At 40.9% G+C, this 18,974-nt stretch overlaps 3 protein-coding genes across 7 annotated transcripts in view; all 3 read right to left on the reverse strand.

The window, feature by feature from the left end:
* Positions 1-6,476: 6,476 nt before the first annotated feature.
* Positions 6,477-7,862, reverse strand: LOC111601586 (lipase member H). Its single transcript, XM_023318240.2, has 4 exons — positions 7,633-7,862; positions 7,111-7,575; positions 6,839-7,058; positions 6,477-6,775 (listed from the first exon to the last, which is right to left on the reverse strand). Exons 1-4 carry the CDS (start codon positions 7,859-7,861, stop codon positions 6,700-6,702), a joined length of 990 nt encoding a protein of 329 aa, XP_023174008.2. The 5' UTR covers position 7,862; the 3' UTR covers positions 6,477-6,699.
* A 265-nt stretch (positions 7,863-8,127) lies between these two features.
* Positions 8,128-11,463, reverse strand: LOC111601562 (angiopoietin-related protein 7). Of its 2 annotated transcripts, none has more exons than XM_023318208.2 (5): positions 11,183-11,463; positions 10,900-11,045; positions 9,454-9,587; positions 9,024-9,255; positions 8,128-8,965 (listed from the first exon to the last, which is right to left on the reverse strand). In XM_023318208.2, exons 1-5 carry the CDS (start codon positions 11,345-11,347, stop codon positions 8,206-8,208), a joined length of 1,437 nt encoding a protein of 478 aa, XP_023173976.1. In that variant the 5' UTR covers positions 11,348-11,463; the 3' UTR covers positions 8,128-8,205. The 2 variants fall into 2 exon arrangements, with proteins under 2 accessions (XP_023173976.1, XP_023173975.2); XM_023318207.2 differs by having other exon boundaries at positions 9,376-9,587.
* A 6,123-nt stretch (positions 11,464-17,586) lies between these two features.
* The window catches only part of LOC111601607 (cyclin-dependent kinase 14), a 125,007-nt gene continuing 123,619 nt past the window's right edge, over positions 17,587-18,974 (reverse strand). For 3 of the 4 annotated variants that reach the window (XM_023318272.2, XM_023318274.2, XM_023318275.2), the window contains one exon: positions 17,588-18,031. In XM_023318272.2, the coding sequence (XP_023174040.2) occupies positions 17,967-18,031 (65 nt within the window). In that variant the 3' untranslated portion in view covers positions 17,588-17,966. Of the gene's footprint in view, positions 18,032-18,974 lie in introns of all 4 variants that reach the window. The other variant, XM_023318273.2, reaches the window with a different exon arrangement.

Consider the following 18,974-nt stretch of genomic DNA (forward strand, 5'->3'; position numbering starts at 1 on the left):
TATTAATGATTTTGCTAAATGTTACACAAAATAATGACAGCACTCGAGTTGCTGACTCGCCGAGCAGCTGAGCAGTGGAGCAGTCGGGCAGAGCCTTTCAACAATTACAAATGCACACAAAACGCTTTCAGGCCGAGCTGCGGCCTGGTGCGGCGCGGCGCGGTATTCGCCGTTTTCAACACCTCGAAGGCCCAATAGGCCCGGCCAACGGCATGGCCAACAGCAGCCCACATTCTGTGCAATGCAATGAGTGATTCGACATGATTCCAGTGGGCGGCATGCCGCTGAGGGCGTGCCCATGCCCGTGCCGCCGTCACAGCTAGAGCCAGAGCTAGACCCAGAGCCAGCAGCTGGAGCAGCAGCAGCAAACCAAATATCAAACACCAAAAGCCCAAAAAACAACAGGCGGCCGCTGCTTAGATACACTAACTGCGGCGCCATTAGCTAAGGCATTCAAGTGGAAAATTTTGGCTAAGAAAATGAGCAGATTGAGACTGAGGCAATGCTGAAAAAAGATGAAAAATGCATGAGAAAATTATATACATTTAAGTTAATGTTAAATAATATATGAAAAACTGAATTATATTGTGGATATTTCGAATCCTTGGCCTGGTAGTTAACGATCTTAATTCTATTAATTAAAAGTTGACTGAAAATAAACTGAGCTATTCTACATTGGCTTAAACTGAATCTTGTTCAAGTTTAGGTTTTTGTTTTAATTCTTTAATTTTAATAATATTTTTGGTATACTTAAAAAACCATACGATACTAAATTAAGAATTAAGCTGAAATATAAATCTAGAAAATATATTTAGATAAATTCAAGGCAGCTGCAGCAGCTCAATTCTTGAATGAAATATTCTAAAATTTAATTCATGTCTATGGCCATTATTGACATGAATACAAATCAAGACTTAACTCTAAGAACAGAGCACTTCAATATATCTATATAAGCACCAGTCTTAGTATAAGCTCCCTTAGGTTTAGCTGCTTTTCTACATTCTCTCAAGGCACTCACACACATACCTATACCCCTTATAGTTCCTACTAATGTCTCCATGCTTTACCATTCTCTGACTGATCAGAGCTTAACAAATATCATTGAAAACATTTGCAACCTGGGAAAGAGTCTTCAGTCTGCGACCAGCTCCTCTCAGCTCTGCAGTTAATTTTTAAACAATTTTTGACATTTAGCGCGTGCGCAAATGGAGAAAGAAAGAGTCATGATCGCAGCGTCAGAGGCAGTGATCGGGGTGATCAGGGCGATCGCTTGTTGGGCCCCCACTTCAGGTGTTGTTGGCATCGTCGCGCCGTGAAGAAGAGCCGACACACTTACGCTCATGCGCATTTTGCTACAATATATATTTTGTGTTATTATTTTTGAAAACATCGTCTCTATGATCGCGTTAATCACCTTCGAGCCCACTCGAATATGACACTCGAGTGGACGTGGCTGGAGCTCGAGGATGCGGGGCGAGCCAAAGCATTTGCTTACTCAGCGGGTTTTTTGTTTTTGCCTTTTTTTGGGTCTTCAATCGTAGCAGCTGCTAATGATGCGACTTGTGCGAGACGCACAATTGAAATGAAATTAATTTTGTTCCCTACATAATTAATTAAAGCCAGCCGTGTGGGCAGCCTCATGGAGAAAGCCAATGCCACCAACACCCACATTCCGGCGAACTACAGCGTCAGCTCCTACTCCTATTGGTACTCCTCCGGCTCGTATTATTAATTAGATTAACAACCCCCCATTAGGTTTTTGTGAAATCTGAGCCACATTTCACCTTGGTCGCTCGCATCGTAAAGCTGATAAATCACACGAATGCGACGACGCACAGAATAATTGCACTGCAGAGTAGATAGAGCCGGGCAAATGTTAAATAATAAATTTCATTTTCGTGTAATCAAATCGTAAAATACAAAAAATTATAATGAAATCGTTTGCCAAACCCAAAAGTCAACACGAGCCGACGCAGACGCAGACAATTGACACTGACATCAAAAGGAAACGAATGCAAACAGAAACAATTCCAAAAAAAAAAACAGCAACAAAACAGCAAAAATTTCCATAAAACAAAATTGTCTATCGATTTTACGAGCCGCTCGGAAAAGTTTCGACGAGATAAAGTAAATGCGGTCGGAAACGCTTGCGAAATTTCTTATTCGATTGAAATTTGAATTCTGATTAGATTATGCCTGGGAAAGAGATATCACATATGATATGATATTGATTGCCTAATATGGCTAAAAAGTGTTTATGGCCTTAACTGGAAAGCCAACCAGAGGCAGCACTGAAGAACTTTGCTAGAAGTTAATGGGACAAATAGCTCTGGCTTGTAGTCTTATATGTAAGGCAGTATCTAACTAAGGTTTCAGTACTTAAGATTTGCTTTTGATATATTCTAGTTTAAGTATGCTTACTTTAGCTCATAACTCAGATACAGACACTGAACAAATCGAAAATATTTATATCTTTAGCTATACATATCAATCCCTATATATTTTTCTTAAGTCTGTTATATCATATCATATTGCATATCTTCATATTTTTATTATTATTATGCTGTTTATTATTATTATTATTTAAGTTACTTTTCTTGTCGTTTAACAACTAAAAGCTGACAGCAGCTTGAGTTCTGCAAGTAGACCATCAAGGAAAGCCACGCAGAGATACTTAAAGCTTATATATAATAGGCAGTAGAAAATGCTGAACTTTTGTTTTTATAATAATAACAAAAGCAAATTTAAGAGCTCTACTAATGAGAGAGAACTCAATGAATTTAGTAATATAATGTTAACAAATATAATTTGTTGGCTTGAAATACAATGTAGAGCAAAAAAGCTATATTTAAAAATTCGACATATATAAAAATATAGGTTTATATATAGCTACAAATGCATATAGGTATATAAGTTTATAGCCATGTATATATACTTGACAAATGAATTGTCTAATTTGTGCAATAATGTAGGCAACTCAAACTGCTTCAGCTGAAGACTAGAATTGCCAGAGTAACTAGAAAATACTTGGTTTAAAGTATTCCAAACTTAGCATAAAAATAAATAAATAAATAAAATAAATAAATAAAATAAAATAAATAAAATAAATAAAATAAATAAATAAAATAAATAAAATAAATAAAATAAATAAAATAAATAAAATAAATAAAATAAATAAAATAAATAAAATAAATAAATAAATAAAATAAATAAAATAAATAAATAAATAATATTATATATAGCAAAGTATAGATACATACAGACTCATTTCCCTGAGCTGTACCCTACTCCAGAAACACTCTACTGCGCTGTGCAGTGATTGAGCTACTCCCTTTCTTAAGCCCCATTCAATTTAATACGTTTCACTCTTTACGCTCGCTCCACTCTTGCACATCAAACCTTGTCTCGTCCTGGCCAAATCTTATATAACAATAATCACATGGCTGGGTGATCTGTCTCCGTGTCTAACTCGCTTGCTATGCCGTCCCAAAGAATAGTTGAAAAACTGTGTTGGCGATAAGCAAATGTCAGCGGTGGCTGGCAAGAGGCCCACCAGCAAGCTTCAATTAAACGACAAGCCAAGGGTCACCAGATAGGCTCCAAAGTGCCGTCAGCGCTGATCAGCCTGGCTACCGATTGATCCCACGTCCGACAGAAGCTGGCCAAGTGAATGCGGCTGCTCTTGTCGCCAGCGTCTGCGGCTCAGTTTAATGAGCTTATCCATCATCGGGACGCAGTCTCCTCATCTGTCACAGGGCTAATAGGTTTCATTAGTCATCGAGCAGCGAGCAGCCGATCGCTCAGATTGTTAGCCAGCTCCTCTTATTATCAGCTGCTCGTTTCGGTCATTTCTCAAAGGCGAACCACCGAAAATAATGCCGAGCTCTGCTTGGCTCTTGCGCTCTTTGCGTGTCGACAGCAATTTTCACCTTAATTATTTATTTTTTGTCTTTTTGGGGTCTCTCGCAACGGGCACAGAGGACTTGACGTGCTGTCCAGCACGCGCTAATGTTTAATATCCGCCATGGCGCGTTCAGTTATGCAAATTTGCAGCCAGAGCAGGGGAAGCACAGCCAAGCGAGGGCAGTTCGACCAAAGCGTGTCCTCGTAAATTATCACACACACATAAGAGTCGAGTGTGTGTGTGTGTGCTTCATTTGGGCCAACGTCCTTTCGTGTCTACTTTGCCATGGCCTGTTTTTCTTGCTTTTCATGTAGTCCTGCCGCAGATTAGGCTGGTGCAACCGCCCCACGCCCCCACCCTGCCAGCCGCCCATGCTTGTCATCAATATTGGCGCCAACTACAGCTGCGAGTCGGAGTTACTGTGCGACCCGAGCTGCCATAAAATGTTCAATTAGTTAATGAAAAATTTTCCAATTGGATATCAACATTGACTTCAACTAACGACCGCAACGAGGACGAGCACGATTAGACAAAAGGCGAGAGGGCCAGGGGCTGAGAGAGGGAGGTCTTTTGTATGGGTTCTGCAAAGCGTTGCGTTGGTGTCGCCTCAAAATGTCCGTAGGTTGAATTTATGCATGTGATTTATGCACGACAGCGATTGCCAATTACAATATCATTTCTCTTCTTGTCTCCTTGGCTTAGCCTGTGCTTCGCCTGACTGCTATCGATGTGTGTGTGTGAGTGTGAGTGTGCGTGTGTAAAGTGCCATTAAGAAATGTGTCAAAACAGTTGAAGAATTATATAATTTAAATACAAAACGAAACGAGGCAGGTAGAAATGAAAGCGAGAATTCAAAAATTAATTGCATTTTTAATAAAGAACTTAAAGCGCTACTAAATGATAAATAAGCAAATATAATGCTAAAATTAGTAAATATAAAATATAAATACAAAATATATATCTATATTTTATATGCTTTGGACATTCTCTGTGTGAAACATATTCGAATTGGAGCGGAACTGCTCGAAGCTGGGCAAAAAATGAGACTCAGTATGCAGAGCTGATGCTAGAGAGTCAATAGTGTGTGTGTGTGTGTGTGTGTGTGTGTTGGTATGTTTTTCTTTCTCAGCAAACAGAAATTAAAGCCAAGCTAGAAAACAACGGCCAGCGAACAGGAAAACCCGACGCATGACACAAATTCAGAAAAGGTGGAAGCAAAAAACAAAAGCGACAAAAAAACGACATGGAAATGAAATCGAATGAAGGGAAATGGGAAAATGCTGAGAACGCATAGAAGCACACATAGCAACAGCAACAACAACAGCAGCAGCTATTTCGATGCTTGACCGAGCACAGCGCATCAACTCGATCAGGGCAGAGGGTAGAAGGCAGAGGGCTGTTAGTAGGGCCTCGTTTTACGCATTTGTGTTTGCCAAGCTGAAGAGTGAATGAAAAGCGCAGAGTGGGGGAAAACAAAAGAAAAGCTGAGCGAGCGCAAAGTGCGGGAGTTTCCTGTGCGCTATGGAGCTCTAATGAAGCCTGAAATCGATTTGTGGAACCAGTTCAAACGAACCAGCTCACAATTGTTGCAGCGAATTGGAACGCAACGAGTCGACAACCTGCCACAGCCACCCACACTCTGGGGCCAAGCAGACTCCTCTAGGAACTGCTTGGCCTGGCAGCTGTTGCCAACTGTTGAAAATCCTCAAATTTACAACCTGAACGAGAACCCGAACCAGAACCAGAACCAGAATTCGGCTTGGCATCTTTTTATTGTAATATTTACGATCGTCGTTGCTGTTGTTGTTGTTGTTGCTCTCCGCATTTTATTGTCTTGCTGCCTGCTAGAGGGACTCTGGCTCAGCTCACCTCACGCATTCTGAAGGCTCACAGCAAAGGTGTCAAGTGTTTTGTGTGTGTTATCTGCGCTGCGGTTAGCTTCTTGGTTTCTTCGCTGAGAGCCGGGAGTTTGGCCTGGCCTGGCCTGGACCGCAAACGGTGTCAGTCGCTGCGCTGCGTGTGTCTCTCAAATTGCGTCAGAAATTATCGCCATTAAATGTAGATGAGCGTTTTGTTGTTAAGTTATTGGCCCATAAATAACTATGGCTAGGTCCCACAACAACAACAACAACAACAACAACAACAACAACAGCAGCAGCAGCAAGTGCAACTGCAGCTCCAGCTGAACTTCATTCATAAGACGCTTGTCACAAAATTTATGCGCGCAGCTAGAAAAGCTAAATGGAAATTTAACTTGCGGTTGTTGTCATACAATTTGTCAGGTGAAATTACGTTTTTAATACCTTTTCAATGGAAGGTGAGAAACTGCATTGGAAAATGTCTTCGACAAACCCACGAAGCCCGCGGAATGTGCGCAAAAATAGGTTTTTAATAAGTAAATTCAAGTTGTAGCAACTTTTACCAGAAGAAGTTATAGCATATATACGATTAGTCTCTAATTAAGAACAATTTTCCTGTCAACTACCTCACCTGTCCACATTTAAGCAGCTAAAATGATGCAATTTTTTACTGCAAAGCTTACATATTAAAATACTAGTTCTATAAATGTATTCTCTATTATTAATTATAAAATTGTAATAAATATTCCTTAGGCCCCATTTCCGTCCTTCTCACCTCTTAACAAATTCTTTCAAATCTCCTCAAATTTTAGTGCAATTAGCTTTTAGCACTTGCAGCTGTAACATGCACAGTCAAGCAAAAGCTGTCTGCTATGCCTGCGCCATCTGTAGTTCACTTACTACTAAGCTATGTTGTTCCGCATAACTTGCCCCGCCTTAGTCAAACTTAGCATTCACACCCTGGCCAAAAGGTGGCGCTGCATTCGTTTCCAAGTAGTAATGTGAGGTGGCGCTAGCAAGAATTTAAAAAATTTTATTTAATCAAAGCTTTTAGCTCCACTTGCAGTTTATTCACCTGTGCGTCACCTGCTCGCCCATGTAAACCACCTGCCCATCATCCATATTGACAATTGCCTCCACGAGCGACGCATTGTTCAAATGAAACTCTGACAAATGATCCAAGCAGCTGCTGCTGCCTCTGATCACCTTCCAGCTGCAGGGAATAGTCGGAAAATTCTTGGGCAGCCCAATGGACTCAGCATAGAAGAGCACAGCCCGATTGTGACTACAGCTATCTGCAATACACATAGATTAGATAGAGTTATGAGTAGCTCGATCCAAGCTCACAAGCCTCGAGCAGGAGCTTACTCGCCGCCAGCAGATCCACCTCCTCGCAGCCCGGCTGTGGGGCGCGGCCAAAGTTGACATAGAAATCGGCATGGCCACGCGGCGTGAGATCGCCAAAGAGCGGATAATCAGTATGTATGACGTCTACGAACTGAGCAGCATTCGCCTTCAGGCTGTCCTCGGAGCGCGGCGTGAAGAGCGGCAGAGCAGGATCGAGGCCCGTCACACGGCCCACGGTGCCATTGAAGTAGCGACCCATGCGCCCGGCGATGTGAGCGCCCAGGCTATGGCCAATGATGTGCACTGTCTCGCTGGAGACATTGTGCCGGACCAGAAACTGCTCCAGCTGCTGGGCCAGCACGACGGCGACCTTGGCCACGGCCCTACGCGAGCTAGGATAGTCCAGGTTGGCAGCGGGCGACCAATCGGCTATGAGAAGGTGCTCAAAGCCCTGCGCCTGGTAGGCTAACAACAGAGAGTGAGTTCAAGAGCCTGCGAGTTGGGTCTGAGCAGTCGCCTTACCATTGCGCAGCGGCTGGATGGAGCTGTGTGTGCGAGAGCCTAGAAACCCGTGCACAATCAACTTGAGCGACTCCACAGTGGAGAGCTGCGCCACCTGGTCCAAGCTCAGCTCCGTTTGCACTCGCTGGTAGTAGATGCTGCTCTGCCTGGCCAAGGCGTCCAGGCTGAGCGCCTGCAGGCCCGACAACTGGCAGAAAACGGGCAGCCAGCAGTAGAGCATTCTGGCCATGCTGAAGCTCGAATCTGAATTGAGCCAGGCGGAAGCAGAGGCGCAGACTAAATAGTAAATGGATTGCATGCTGCGAGAGCTGCGTTTAGCTAATCGCCTCGCGATTAGCTGACGCACAACGAGTGGACAGCGGGCATCTACACACACGACACGTAGCGCAACTTTATTAACTAGGGTATATTAGGTGATTTTCCATAAATAACACGCAAGACATTCGAGAGGGGAGTCGGAGCGGGGCTTAGAGGCTATGGGCAGAAATGCAAGGCGAACGGAGCCTTTGGCGTTAGAGTTAGAGTTCGCCTGCTTCCCTGACGTATGGCAGTTGAGGCTGGCGGCTGCGAGGGCTAGCGCCTGGCCTCCTCCTGGCCCAGGGGGCGTATGAGCATTTTGATGCTGCGCAACGAGTAGTCCTTGCCCTGGAACGTGTCCCAATAGATGCCCGTCTCGCCAGCGCGCTGATAGTTCGTGCCCAGGCCGTGGTAGACGCCCATCAGGTTGCTGGTGCCGCACGCATTGAACCAGCCGCCGGCCTTGTGGCGCTGGGCGCAGCTGCACTCGAGGCAGTTGTCGTTGTCGCTGTCGAAGGTGCTGAACTTGGCGCCCGCGTGGTACGAGAACGAGTCGCCGGCCGGCGGCTGCAGGTGCTCCTGATACCTGCCCAGCAGACTGAGCGCGTAGAGCTCGCGCTCCCCGCTGATGGCGAACGAGTCGTAGCCGGCGACGGCCACATTGTCCTGGAAGTCCTGCATCCAGATGCGCAGCTCGTGCAGCGACGAGCTGGTCAGAGCATGCAGTTTGTCCAGCCCGATGAAGAAGTCGCCGGCCAGATTGCCGAAGCCCTCCTTGTAGTCCAGCCAGCTGCGCTCGAAGCTGACGTCGTCCGAGCTGCGATTCATCACCACCGTCCAGCCGTCCTCCTGGCAGGGCACATAGAACGGGTCGCTCTGCGGCGTCAGCTGCAGCTTCAAGATGCCATTGACAGCCAAATAGGACTGCAGGCAGCTCGTGGCATGCTCCTCGGCAACAGCCGGTGCTAGGCTTGCCACATTCTGCGGCAGCTGAGCGGACTGCGCCTTCCGATTGGCCAGACGTCTGCGGATGTTGCTGTGGAGTAACAGAGTTCAGCTGTGACCCGAGTCTGCTGCCATTTGCATAAGCTTACTTGGTATTCTGCACCAGCTTGCCCACGCTCTGCTGCGTGTCCTTGACGTTGTAGGCCAGCGAGACGAGAAACGTGGCCAGGGCGTCCAGGCGGCCGGCCACATCCAATTCCGTATCATTGAATGACCTGCCCCGTGCCCGCTGCGGCGTGTGCTCTGTGCGGTTGAATATATCCAAGTAGCTAGCCGCATTCGATTGCTGCTGCGAAGTGGCGCGCGTCTGGCGCGAGAGTTCTGTAAAGCAAAGCGAACTTTAGGCGCAGTCAAGACACTCGAGGGGCAAAGCCAAGCGATGCAACAACAACAACAACAACAACAACAATCAGAGACAACAGAGTTCAGTGTTCGGTTTACCGCGCAGCTTGTTGCGATTCTTTTGCTTGTGGCTTAGCTCTCGGCCCGCACGAGTTCCCACAATGGCGTCTGTTTCACCTTTCAGCTCGTCCAGCGTGTGCCTCGTCAAGCGCTGAATGTGCTCGAAGCTGTCCAAGCGCTGCTGGAAGTTTAGCTGCTGAGCCTTCAGCGACTCCATGCGGCCCGTGTTGCTGTCCAACAGCTGATCGACTCTGCGAAAGGCACAGAAAGTTTATTAACTAAAAATATATATATTTTATTTATGCCTTGTGAAAGGTCTTCTTGATGTGCTTTATAAATTTGCCTTGGGTCTAAATCTCTGCAAAAATTTCTTTCCACTCGCATGATATCATCGCGCCCTGCGTGGGCTACATCAATTGTAATTTATTAAAGAACATCATCTGTTTACACAAGCAAAGTTCATTTGGTGTGACGTATTGCCCATTGTGTTTCGGCTGACTGCTCTGCGGCTCATTAGGTAAGCATATAATTTATAAACAAATTCTAAAATTTGCTACCAACTCGTTTTCACACAACATTTGCCGTTTGCTGGAGAGTAAACAAGACGCGAATTTGGCTTAATTTATTATCGCAGCACCAGAGGGCGAAGCGACCAAATGTTTGCCAAAAGTAAACTTGAGAAAACAAAGCTGAAGAAATACAAATATCAGAGCCGACTGAACACATTTGAAGTGCCAAATTTATGGCTTTCTGGACTTGTGAAAATGTGGGTGGCAGGACATAAGCAGGCGTGGCACAGCGCCTACAGTTAACATAAACTTGATCAGCATCTGCAGCTGAGTCTGTGATGATCTTAGACTGATCACACTCTAATAGAACTTGTTTGCCACCTGCTTTACGGCTGCTGCGTTTCGGGAAGCTGCGGCTTAACATGCAAATGCGGCTGGAGAGTGTCTGACTTTTTATGTTTCGTCTGTCTGAATAAGCTGAGCTGGGAACTTGACAGAGCTGTGGCTACAAGCCTTCCTACAGCTGGTTCTAGCTTGTCTCAAATCAGCAAAAACTTGAGTTAGCTTAGCTAAAAGCTGAGAGGTATATAGAGTATCCATAAGACATCAGTTAATCTCTAGCAATGTCACATATTCCATTTCTAAGCCATCTTCTGGCAAGTACAACAAGAAGAAAGTCTGCAACGGAGCTAGAAAGCGCTAAGTGCTTGAAGCAGTTCGCCTTGAAGTGTATCTCCTCGCTGCAGTGTCGATCACTGCTGCGTGGAGCACTGTTAATAGTTTCAGTTAACTTGGCCTTAAGGCGTATCTGTGCGTAATCAATGGCATTGTAATTGACGCATTTGACAGCCAGCCGAAAAAGCCACAAAAAAGTCCAAAAATCTTTTCGTTCTTTTGTTGTTTTCATCTTTTACCGGTTTTCCGAAATACTTTTAGTGAGCGCGCGCTTGTATGTGTGTGTGTGTGTGTGTGTGTGTGTGCGTGTGCAAACCTGTTCGGCTACCTATGCTACGGCGACATGGCAAAAGTTCCATTGTCGTCGCACGTCGCTTACTTCTTATCGATGACTTCCAGGCGATGGCGCTGGTCCTCGTCCAAGGTCGCCAAGATGCCGACGCGATCGTGCAGGTTCGACATCAGCTCCTTCATCTCGTTATGCTGGGCAGCAGTGGGCGCCAGCGTGGGCGTGGCATAGTGCGGCTGCAATTAGATAACACCGAGCGCCAGGCCCATTGAACTCTGTTAGACAAGGCACATTCCGTTGCCAATTTGAGGTCGCGTGTGATATTGAATCAAGCGACATTAGCATTGGCGTGCTTGGCGTATACTTAACGCACCCGGTAGTTGCGCCCGCGCCACTGCGTGTGGACGGGCGGCACAACTGCGCCCACTGTCGCCACAGCGGGCGCTTGGGTGGGCACAGTGGACTCTTGCAGCGCCCCACTCAAGCTGCAGGCACAGCAGATAAGCGCCAGGCACAGGCGGACTGTAGACGCGCCCATTGCGATAAGCGTTGCAATAACAAATCTGAAACACTTTCAACTCGGCCTCACTTCACTCGCACACAGATCACGTTCTTCGCTCAGATCTAGCCGTGCGATGCGACTGCTCAGCGTGCGCTTCACGAATCAACTGAGCAACTGTGAAGCAAAGACAACTGAACAAGACTTGTCATGCGAGTGCCAGAGAGCGTGAGAGCGAGGCACTGGCAGAGGGTCAGAGTCTTAGACTCTTGTGCTGCTTGTCTTCTGCTTGGAGCACTAGATAAGTTTTGGCAGTAAACAAAACAATTTAGTAACTGAGGTAGTTGCTCTCTCTCTCTCCTTCGCTCTGTCTCCCACTCTCTTGGTGCTGGCTTTGTTTATGTTGCGCTGCGCCTTGTCTCCGCTCGAAAAATCCCCGCGCTTCAGACAGTTTGTCAATCACTCACGGCCCAAGTTGATAAGCGAATTTACTCGACAGCTGAATTACCCATTATATTTGATATTAATCAATGAATAAATATATTAATATATATAATTATGTTTCTATATAAAAGCATGACACAGAATTTCGAATTACTCAGCTCAGTTTCCAACAAAGGAATTACAACAAGCCATATGCATGTGTTAATCTCTCTCACACTCTGTATATATGTATATAGCTCTGGTTGCTTTTCTTAAGCCTTTCAAGTACCTACACGCAGCACAGATTGCAATGCCTTATACATAAATAACAGTCCAAAGCGCGCCTCAGTCGCTCACGTATGCGAAACCTGCCTCAAGTTTTGCGTCACTCACAACTGATCCGCAAACAAATATATATATATATATCAATGTCTATATCTATATCTACCTGTTCAGAGTGGGAGCTTCCCTTGGGCCTTACCATGCTCAGCTCAGCTCAGTTCAGTTTAAAATGTGTCTTGAATTTGAATCAACAATTGACGATCTTTGATCTGACGACTCTTTCGTAGCTTTTCGCATTATAATTACAGCTCATTACATTTGATTGTTAAGTCACTTGTATAAATAACTCTCTTTTATTGCAGTCTACTAAGTTTATAAAAGAGCTATTAAATAATTAATATATAATATTAGCACTCAAATGAGACTTTGAATGAACATAACTCGCTTGAATGCAGCCAGATCAGCGCAGCCATCAAAGCTATCGATTGGCACTTAAATTAGGAATTTTAAATTAAAGTTTACCTGAACTGAAATATTCCAAAATAACAAAAGTATTGAAGATTTCTGCAGTGATGTCTTTCGTGCCGCGGGGAAAACATTTAAGCATGAACATGTTATTGACGGCCATTCCCTGACGTCTTCAAGAGAAGCCATTGAGTATAGAGGCGTAAGTAAAGCACTTGGAAAATCATGACAATATATAAATAATTAGTTAAGAATTGCAAACAAAAGGTGTCGCGCTGCGCATCGATATTGCAGCTCAAAACGAACTTAAAAAAAAAAATTAAAAATTTCTTAAGTAAATCTTTGGAATGAATCAGTCCTTTGTCTTGGAAATTTTTGGATGAGTTTTGTATTTTTGAATACATATATTATATATATAAATAAATAATTATATATATTATATGCATAAATATATAGACTTTTGTTCGATTGACGTTATCTTTAATGAAACAAACATATTTTTGTAGCTGTAGCTGTAGCAACTCTAAGAAATCTTCTTTGAATATGAATCTATATTATATAGTCAATATGAGATGAGTCTTTGTGAATGTGTTTATTTATAAATATATATAAATATATATAAATATATATATATATATATATATATATATATATATATATAGTTACCTTTTAGATGATAACGCTTTATAGCTTTCCGGATTATGTCATTATTTTTCATTGATGCTTTAGCTGCTGTTGTTGTTGTGTTTGTTGTTGTTTGGTAAATTACAAAGCATTTGCTTTGCTGTTTGTTATGGGGTTTTTGAAGGTTTTTAACGGTCATCGTGGAAACCTTTTGCCTTTTGCCAAGCCAGCTGGCCAGAGTCGTGCGCAGATGCATCGCCTCTGATAGACCTTTGGCAGACAGCGACATCAACTGCAGCCCAGGCGGATGAACGGATCAGTCGATGACGCCAGCCCAAAGGCAACAGCAATAAATTTGTAAATAAAAAGATTTAATAATAATAACAAAATGCAGAGAAAAAAGTGGCATGCCTCGCAGCCATTGGGCCCCAAAAGAGTTGTGTCATTTGCATAATTACCAACGGCTTCAAATTGTGGGAGTCGCTTGCGAAATGTAGCTCAATCTGGCAGTCAAATTGAGGCGGCTCAATTGCAATGGGCAGCGTTAATTAGCCAGTGGTGGCAACTATTCTATTTGGTGTCATAAGACACTATTAGTTTTCTCAATTGTTATTTATGGCGACCGAGACATTCATCAATGCGGCGACAGCCTCGAATTCCAAAGTGTGTCATGCGCCAGCTGCTTAAATAGATGCGAATGCGAGGTCTGCCTAAGAAGCAATGCGAATTTTGTTTCATTTATATATATATATATATATATATATATATATATATACATATATATATATATATATATATATTCGATTATTGATATTTGAAGAGACTCATGCTTGTCTCTTATGCCAGGCGCTGGGGTCATTTCGAACGATCTGCTCTTTTGCTTGCACGTCTTTTGGCTCGTCTGCTATGTTTGCCTTCTTACAAAGATTGAGTGATGGATGTTATATAAAATTAGTATTTAAAGGTAGCCAGCACTGCCTCAGACTTGGTCTTAACATGATATCCGCAACTGTAGAGACCTATGAAGGGCAGCAGCTGGGCTACGATTGACTAGAAGCAGCTGAAGAAGATCTCAAAGTGATCTTTGAGGTTTGGCAAAAACATTGATACAATTCTATAATATAAAATGAATAATTGCTTGCAATACTTGTGAAGCAGACCTCGCACATACACACATATAGATAACATATATTTATTTCTGTTTTCTGCAGCTAATGTCAGCTACGAATTGAGTGGAAATCCAAGGGTAATTGAAACGTTTTGGCTGAATTCTATTTGAATTTGGTTTTTTATTTTATTTTTTTTTTGGAATTTTTGTTTTATTTTTGCATTTTATTTAATATTAAATTATTGTACAGGTTGAACTTATTCAAATTGTATTTAGTTGCCATTCAATATGCATTCGTATTAAATCATAAACATTCAATTTTGGGTTTTTTCACTTTTTCGCTACTTAGAAATCGAACTACAGATTGTATTTACACGAAAAGAAACGAAAAACTGAAACAAAAACACATATATATATATTTATATATATATATATATATAATAAAGGTTTCATCTCATTATCTTTCTTGTTGCTTTGCTCTTTCAACTATACAAAAAACTGCTTACAGTGTAAACATAAAAACTACACACGCGATGTCTACACAGATTCCTCGAAGAGAACTCATAGATTCACATATATATATATATATATATATATATAGAGATTTATTTATTTATAATTTCTATTGACTTTTGTTTGCTTCGTCTTGTATTTAATAGATTTGTTTATTAATCATTTATTTTAATATATTTTTGTTTTGTTTTTAACAAAGGTACGTTAAATATTTACGACAAATTCAATGCATTAAAAATAATTTAGTTATGCCTCGACCTCAACTCGAGTCAAGTCTTCAAATATCGAAAGAGATTTCCATTTATCATTTCATCATTCATCTTTTACCTTACGTTCCTGCGGGCTCTTGGAAGGGAACCCATACCGCTTAGCTACTAGAGAATACAACTAGAGACACGTTCAGCTAAAAACATTCTTAGTGCTTACCATTTGCGATTACTTTACTTTAGTTATTATATTTATATATTTATATATAGACTAATTAGCTTAATGCGGCGTTTCCAAATTTTTACTTTTCTTTGTTTGCTTTGTTCTTGTGCAGTGAATAAAACTGAATTTACACACACACACACACATATATAGATATATGTATGTGTGTCTGTGTGTAACTGTAGAACTCAACAGATTTATGATCATCATCTATCTCTCCTTTACTTTAGCTTGATCAAATCAAAATTGTTAAATCAAATTGGCGATTCGTTCGATCTTTTGTTCATTTGGCTCGTTGGCTTATAAACTATGGACGTAACCTCGGGATGGGAAAAGTGCGAAAAGTGCATTGCCATTGTTAAATGTTGCAAATGTTTTCCAATTCATTTTGTTTTTTATTTTTGTATTCGTTTTGTTTTTCTTCTATTTAGTTCTGCTAAATGTTTACACGATTTAATTTCCATTTCAATTACAAACAATACAAAATGTTTATACGATTTTTAAGTGCTGAGAATTTTCAGTTTTTCGTGCGTTTTTAGCTCTTCAAAGAATTCGCTCAGCATCTAAATTTTTTCGCTCTAGTGTGCTTAAATTTCATGTGGTTTGAATTTGTTTACTTTTAATTTTATTTTTTTTTTGTTTTGCATATTTTTGTCTTGTTTTAGGTTTTGCGTACTTTTTTCATAAATCACAGAAAAAGTTTTTTCATTAAATTTTTTTTGTTTTCTCATACTTTATTTTAATATTCAAGTTCACTTTTATTTCTACTACAAAATATAATTTTGTTTTTGTTTGCGTTTTTAAACGCTGCTAAAACGCGCGCGTTTCGGCTTGTGTTGATAAACGCGTTTTTAAAATAGTTTTGTTTTTTTTTTTCTATTTTGTAGAATATCTTATAATTCCATTGAAATTTTACTCTAAACTCGATTAGTTTATGTTCTTGATATAAGTTTGTTGTTGGTTTCATAAAAGTGTTTGGCCGCTGGGCCACAGATGGCGCCACCACGTTTTTTTGGTTTTCATAGATTCATTGATTTAAGTAAATAATTTGTTAACATATTTTGCTCTACGTTTATTATAGTTACTTTCACTTCTACACGCCAATATTTATTTATATATTTAATTCAGTTTTCTTTTCTTTTTTTTTTTTTTTTGATTCATTTACGTTTTAAAACCATTTGAAATATCTTTGATTTCCTTATTTTGCACATTAAGTTAGTTTTGCTCCTCTATAGAAACTTTTCTATCTCCCCCTATCTCTCTCTCTCTCTCTCTCGTCCTCTCATCGTTTGTGTTTGTTTTGCGTAACGTTTCATAATAGTAGTTGTGGAAATGGATTGTTTTGGAGTTCGTTTCGACTACGTTTCTATGTAAAATATTTGGTTAGGTTTATTTTTGTAAGTTCTTATTTAGATTTAGTGTTTGACTATTTGTATTTAGAATTGATTTGTTGCTGCTGCTAAAAACTTTTACTCTTACTACATTTCAAATCTAGTTTTTAAATTGAGTTTAACTATGCGATTCGCCTTCGTTGACACGCCCAAATCTCTCGCCTGATGCTGTTTAATCTTTTAAGTAACTACTTCGACTATTTACTCTTAATTATTTACTAGGATTTCGTTTGATTTCATTTATTAGTTTGCGGGACAGCAGCAAAAAACTGAAAATAAAAACTCATAAAAAAACAAATGAAAATGAAAATAAAATAATATATATATAAAATTATGTAGTATAAATTTTTAAAGTTTATTTTTGTTTGTTGTTGTTGGTTTTTCGCTTTATACATAAATTCATTTATTATTTGTATTTTAATTAATAATAATTAAAAATTTATCACTTAAACAGCGCGGCAAAGTTTTCTTCTTGTAATATGAAAAGAGCGTTAAAAATTATAATCATAATTTTAATAATAATAATAATAATAATGATATAGTGCATTAGTGAAACAAGAGCTAAATATCGGCTGGCCGAAGCTTGAATACTCTCGAAGATACACGCTAAATAGTTGTTCGCAGTTTAGGAAGATGTACATAATATATATGTTTATATATATATATATATATACATATATATATATGTGTCTATATATATTTTGTAGGTTTTATATGATCCGTTTTCTAACATCTTCCATTAGTTGTAAATCTAATTGAATTGTAAGAGAACTATAGTTGGGCCTGAGGTTTGGATCTAAACTTGTCTTAGATGGCCCAAGGCGCTGGGCTCTAGATGCCCATAAGGAAAGTTATGCTTAGTCAATGCAACTACTTAGAAATACAAACTCGAGTGAACGAACACAGAGGATAACCGAAAGGACATCTGATCTGAGAGCAAAAAGAAAACAAATCAAATCAATTTGGACAGCACAGAGAAATTTACAGATTTTATATAATTAAAACAAAAGCGAGAACAGGAAATTCAATTTGCTTAAATTATAAATTTTGTTTATGTATAAAAAATAGTTTAGAAACAAAGCGAAAATTTGACTAAACTCTGAGTATGCTTATTAAAGATGACGTGAATATAGCCTAACTAACTAAAACGTAACTAATGTATGCCCAGGCACGATATATTTGACTGAAATGCTGCTGTCTCTCTCACACACACTCACTCACTCACTCTCTCTCTCTGTCTCTGTCTCTGACTGTGGTTCAAGACGCGACTTTGATGGCTTCCAATTGTTGTTTGTTGCTGAGTTGTTTGCTGGGTTGCTTTTGTGGGTTGTTTAGCTGGGTTGTTGTTGTTGTTGTTGGACTATAATATTTGGGTCTAACAATAGAAACGTACGCCATCCACTGAGAGGACCTGCTTTAATTTTCATTTATTCTGTCGATTCGGTTCCGTGTGCAGCTGCACGCCTTCCACGGTAAAAATTGAGGTTTCTGCAAGGCAATAAATTGATATATGATTAAATTTATATGAATTTCTGCATATTTATTCAAATATTTGTTAATTAAAATATAAATTATGACGGACCATTATTTAATGCACTCGCTCTCGCTCTGCCATCAGACCCCAGGCCAGACAATTAAATTGCAATGCAAATTTCATTGCGCTAACGAGTCGTGGCTCATAATGTGCCACGCCCAACGCCCACAGCGCTGCACAACCGCAGTGCTCACACGCTCCAAGTGCTGCGGTTCTTTTTGGCTGTGCATTGACCTTATCCGGCTGGCCGACATGATAAATGCGGCACATTTGTTGCGTTTTAATTGATTTTATCTGAACAAACTGTTAAAGCTGCGACCACAAGAGTGGGTGGGCGAGTGGCGCCCTTCGATGAACAAACCCCAAAAGCTATAAAGCTGAAATTTTGCCCTAATGAGCGTGCACCTGTGCGAAATCAGAGCTGTTTACAATTCTGACCAAAATTAGCATATATTTACAAGAGTTCGTAAATAGTCGGGGAGCTAGACAGATGTGTTTACAAATCAACGTTAATCACATTTTAAGTGCACATTAAGCTGCACAGCCATTAAATGGACATCAGGGAGGGATGCTGTCTGCCTGCTCTGCCGGCCCTAAATGCACTTGGCAAATTGCAATGTTCAATGCGTTTCGTATTCCGTTTAGTCCACCAAATGTTTTCCCATTTGCAACTGCAAATCGAAGCAAGCTAAATTAAGGCAGCGCGCACAAAAAACTTCAGCACAAATTTATTTTGCTTAAACGACTTTAGCTGCATGTGGATTTGACCAGAATAATTTGCGCTGCCACTTGACTAATGGCCAAATGGTAATTCGAGGATATTAGAAAGGAGACTTTATATAAGCATGAAGTATATAAGTAATTGGAGTGTATAGAAATGCAGATTCTATAGCGGAC

Source organism: Drosophila hydei, unplaced genomic scaffold (genome assembly GCF_003285905.1).
Source record: "Drosophila hydei strain 15085-1641.00,03,60 unplaced genomic scaffold, DhydRS2 tig00008128-arrow-arrow-pilon, whole genome shotgun sequence".
In the NCBI taxonomy this organism is placed as follows: domain Eukaryota; kingdom Metazoa; phylum Arthropoda; class Insecta; order Diptera; family Drosophilidae; genus Drosophila; species Drosophila hydei.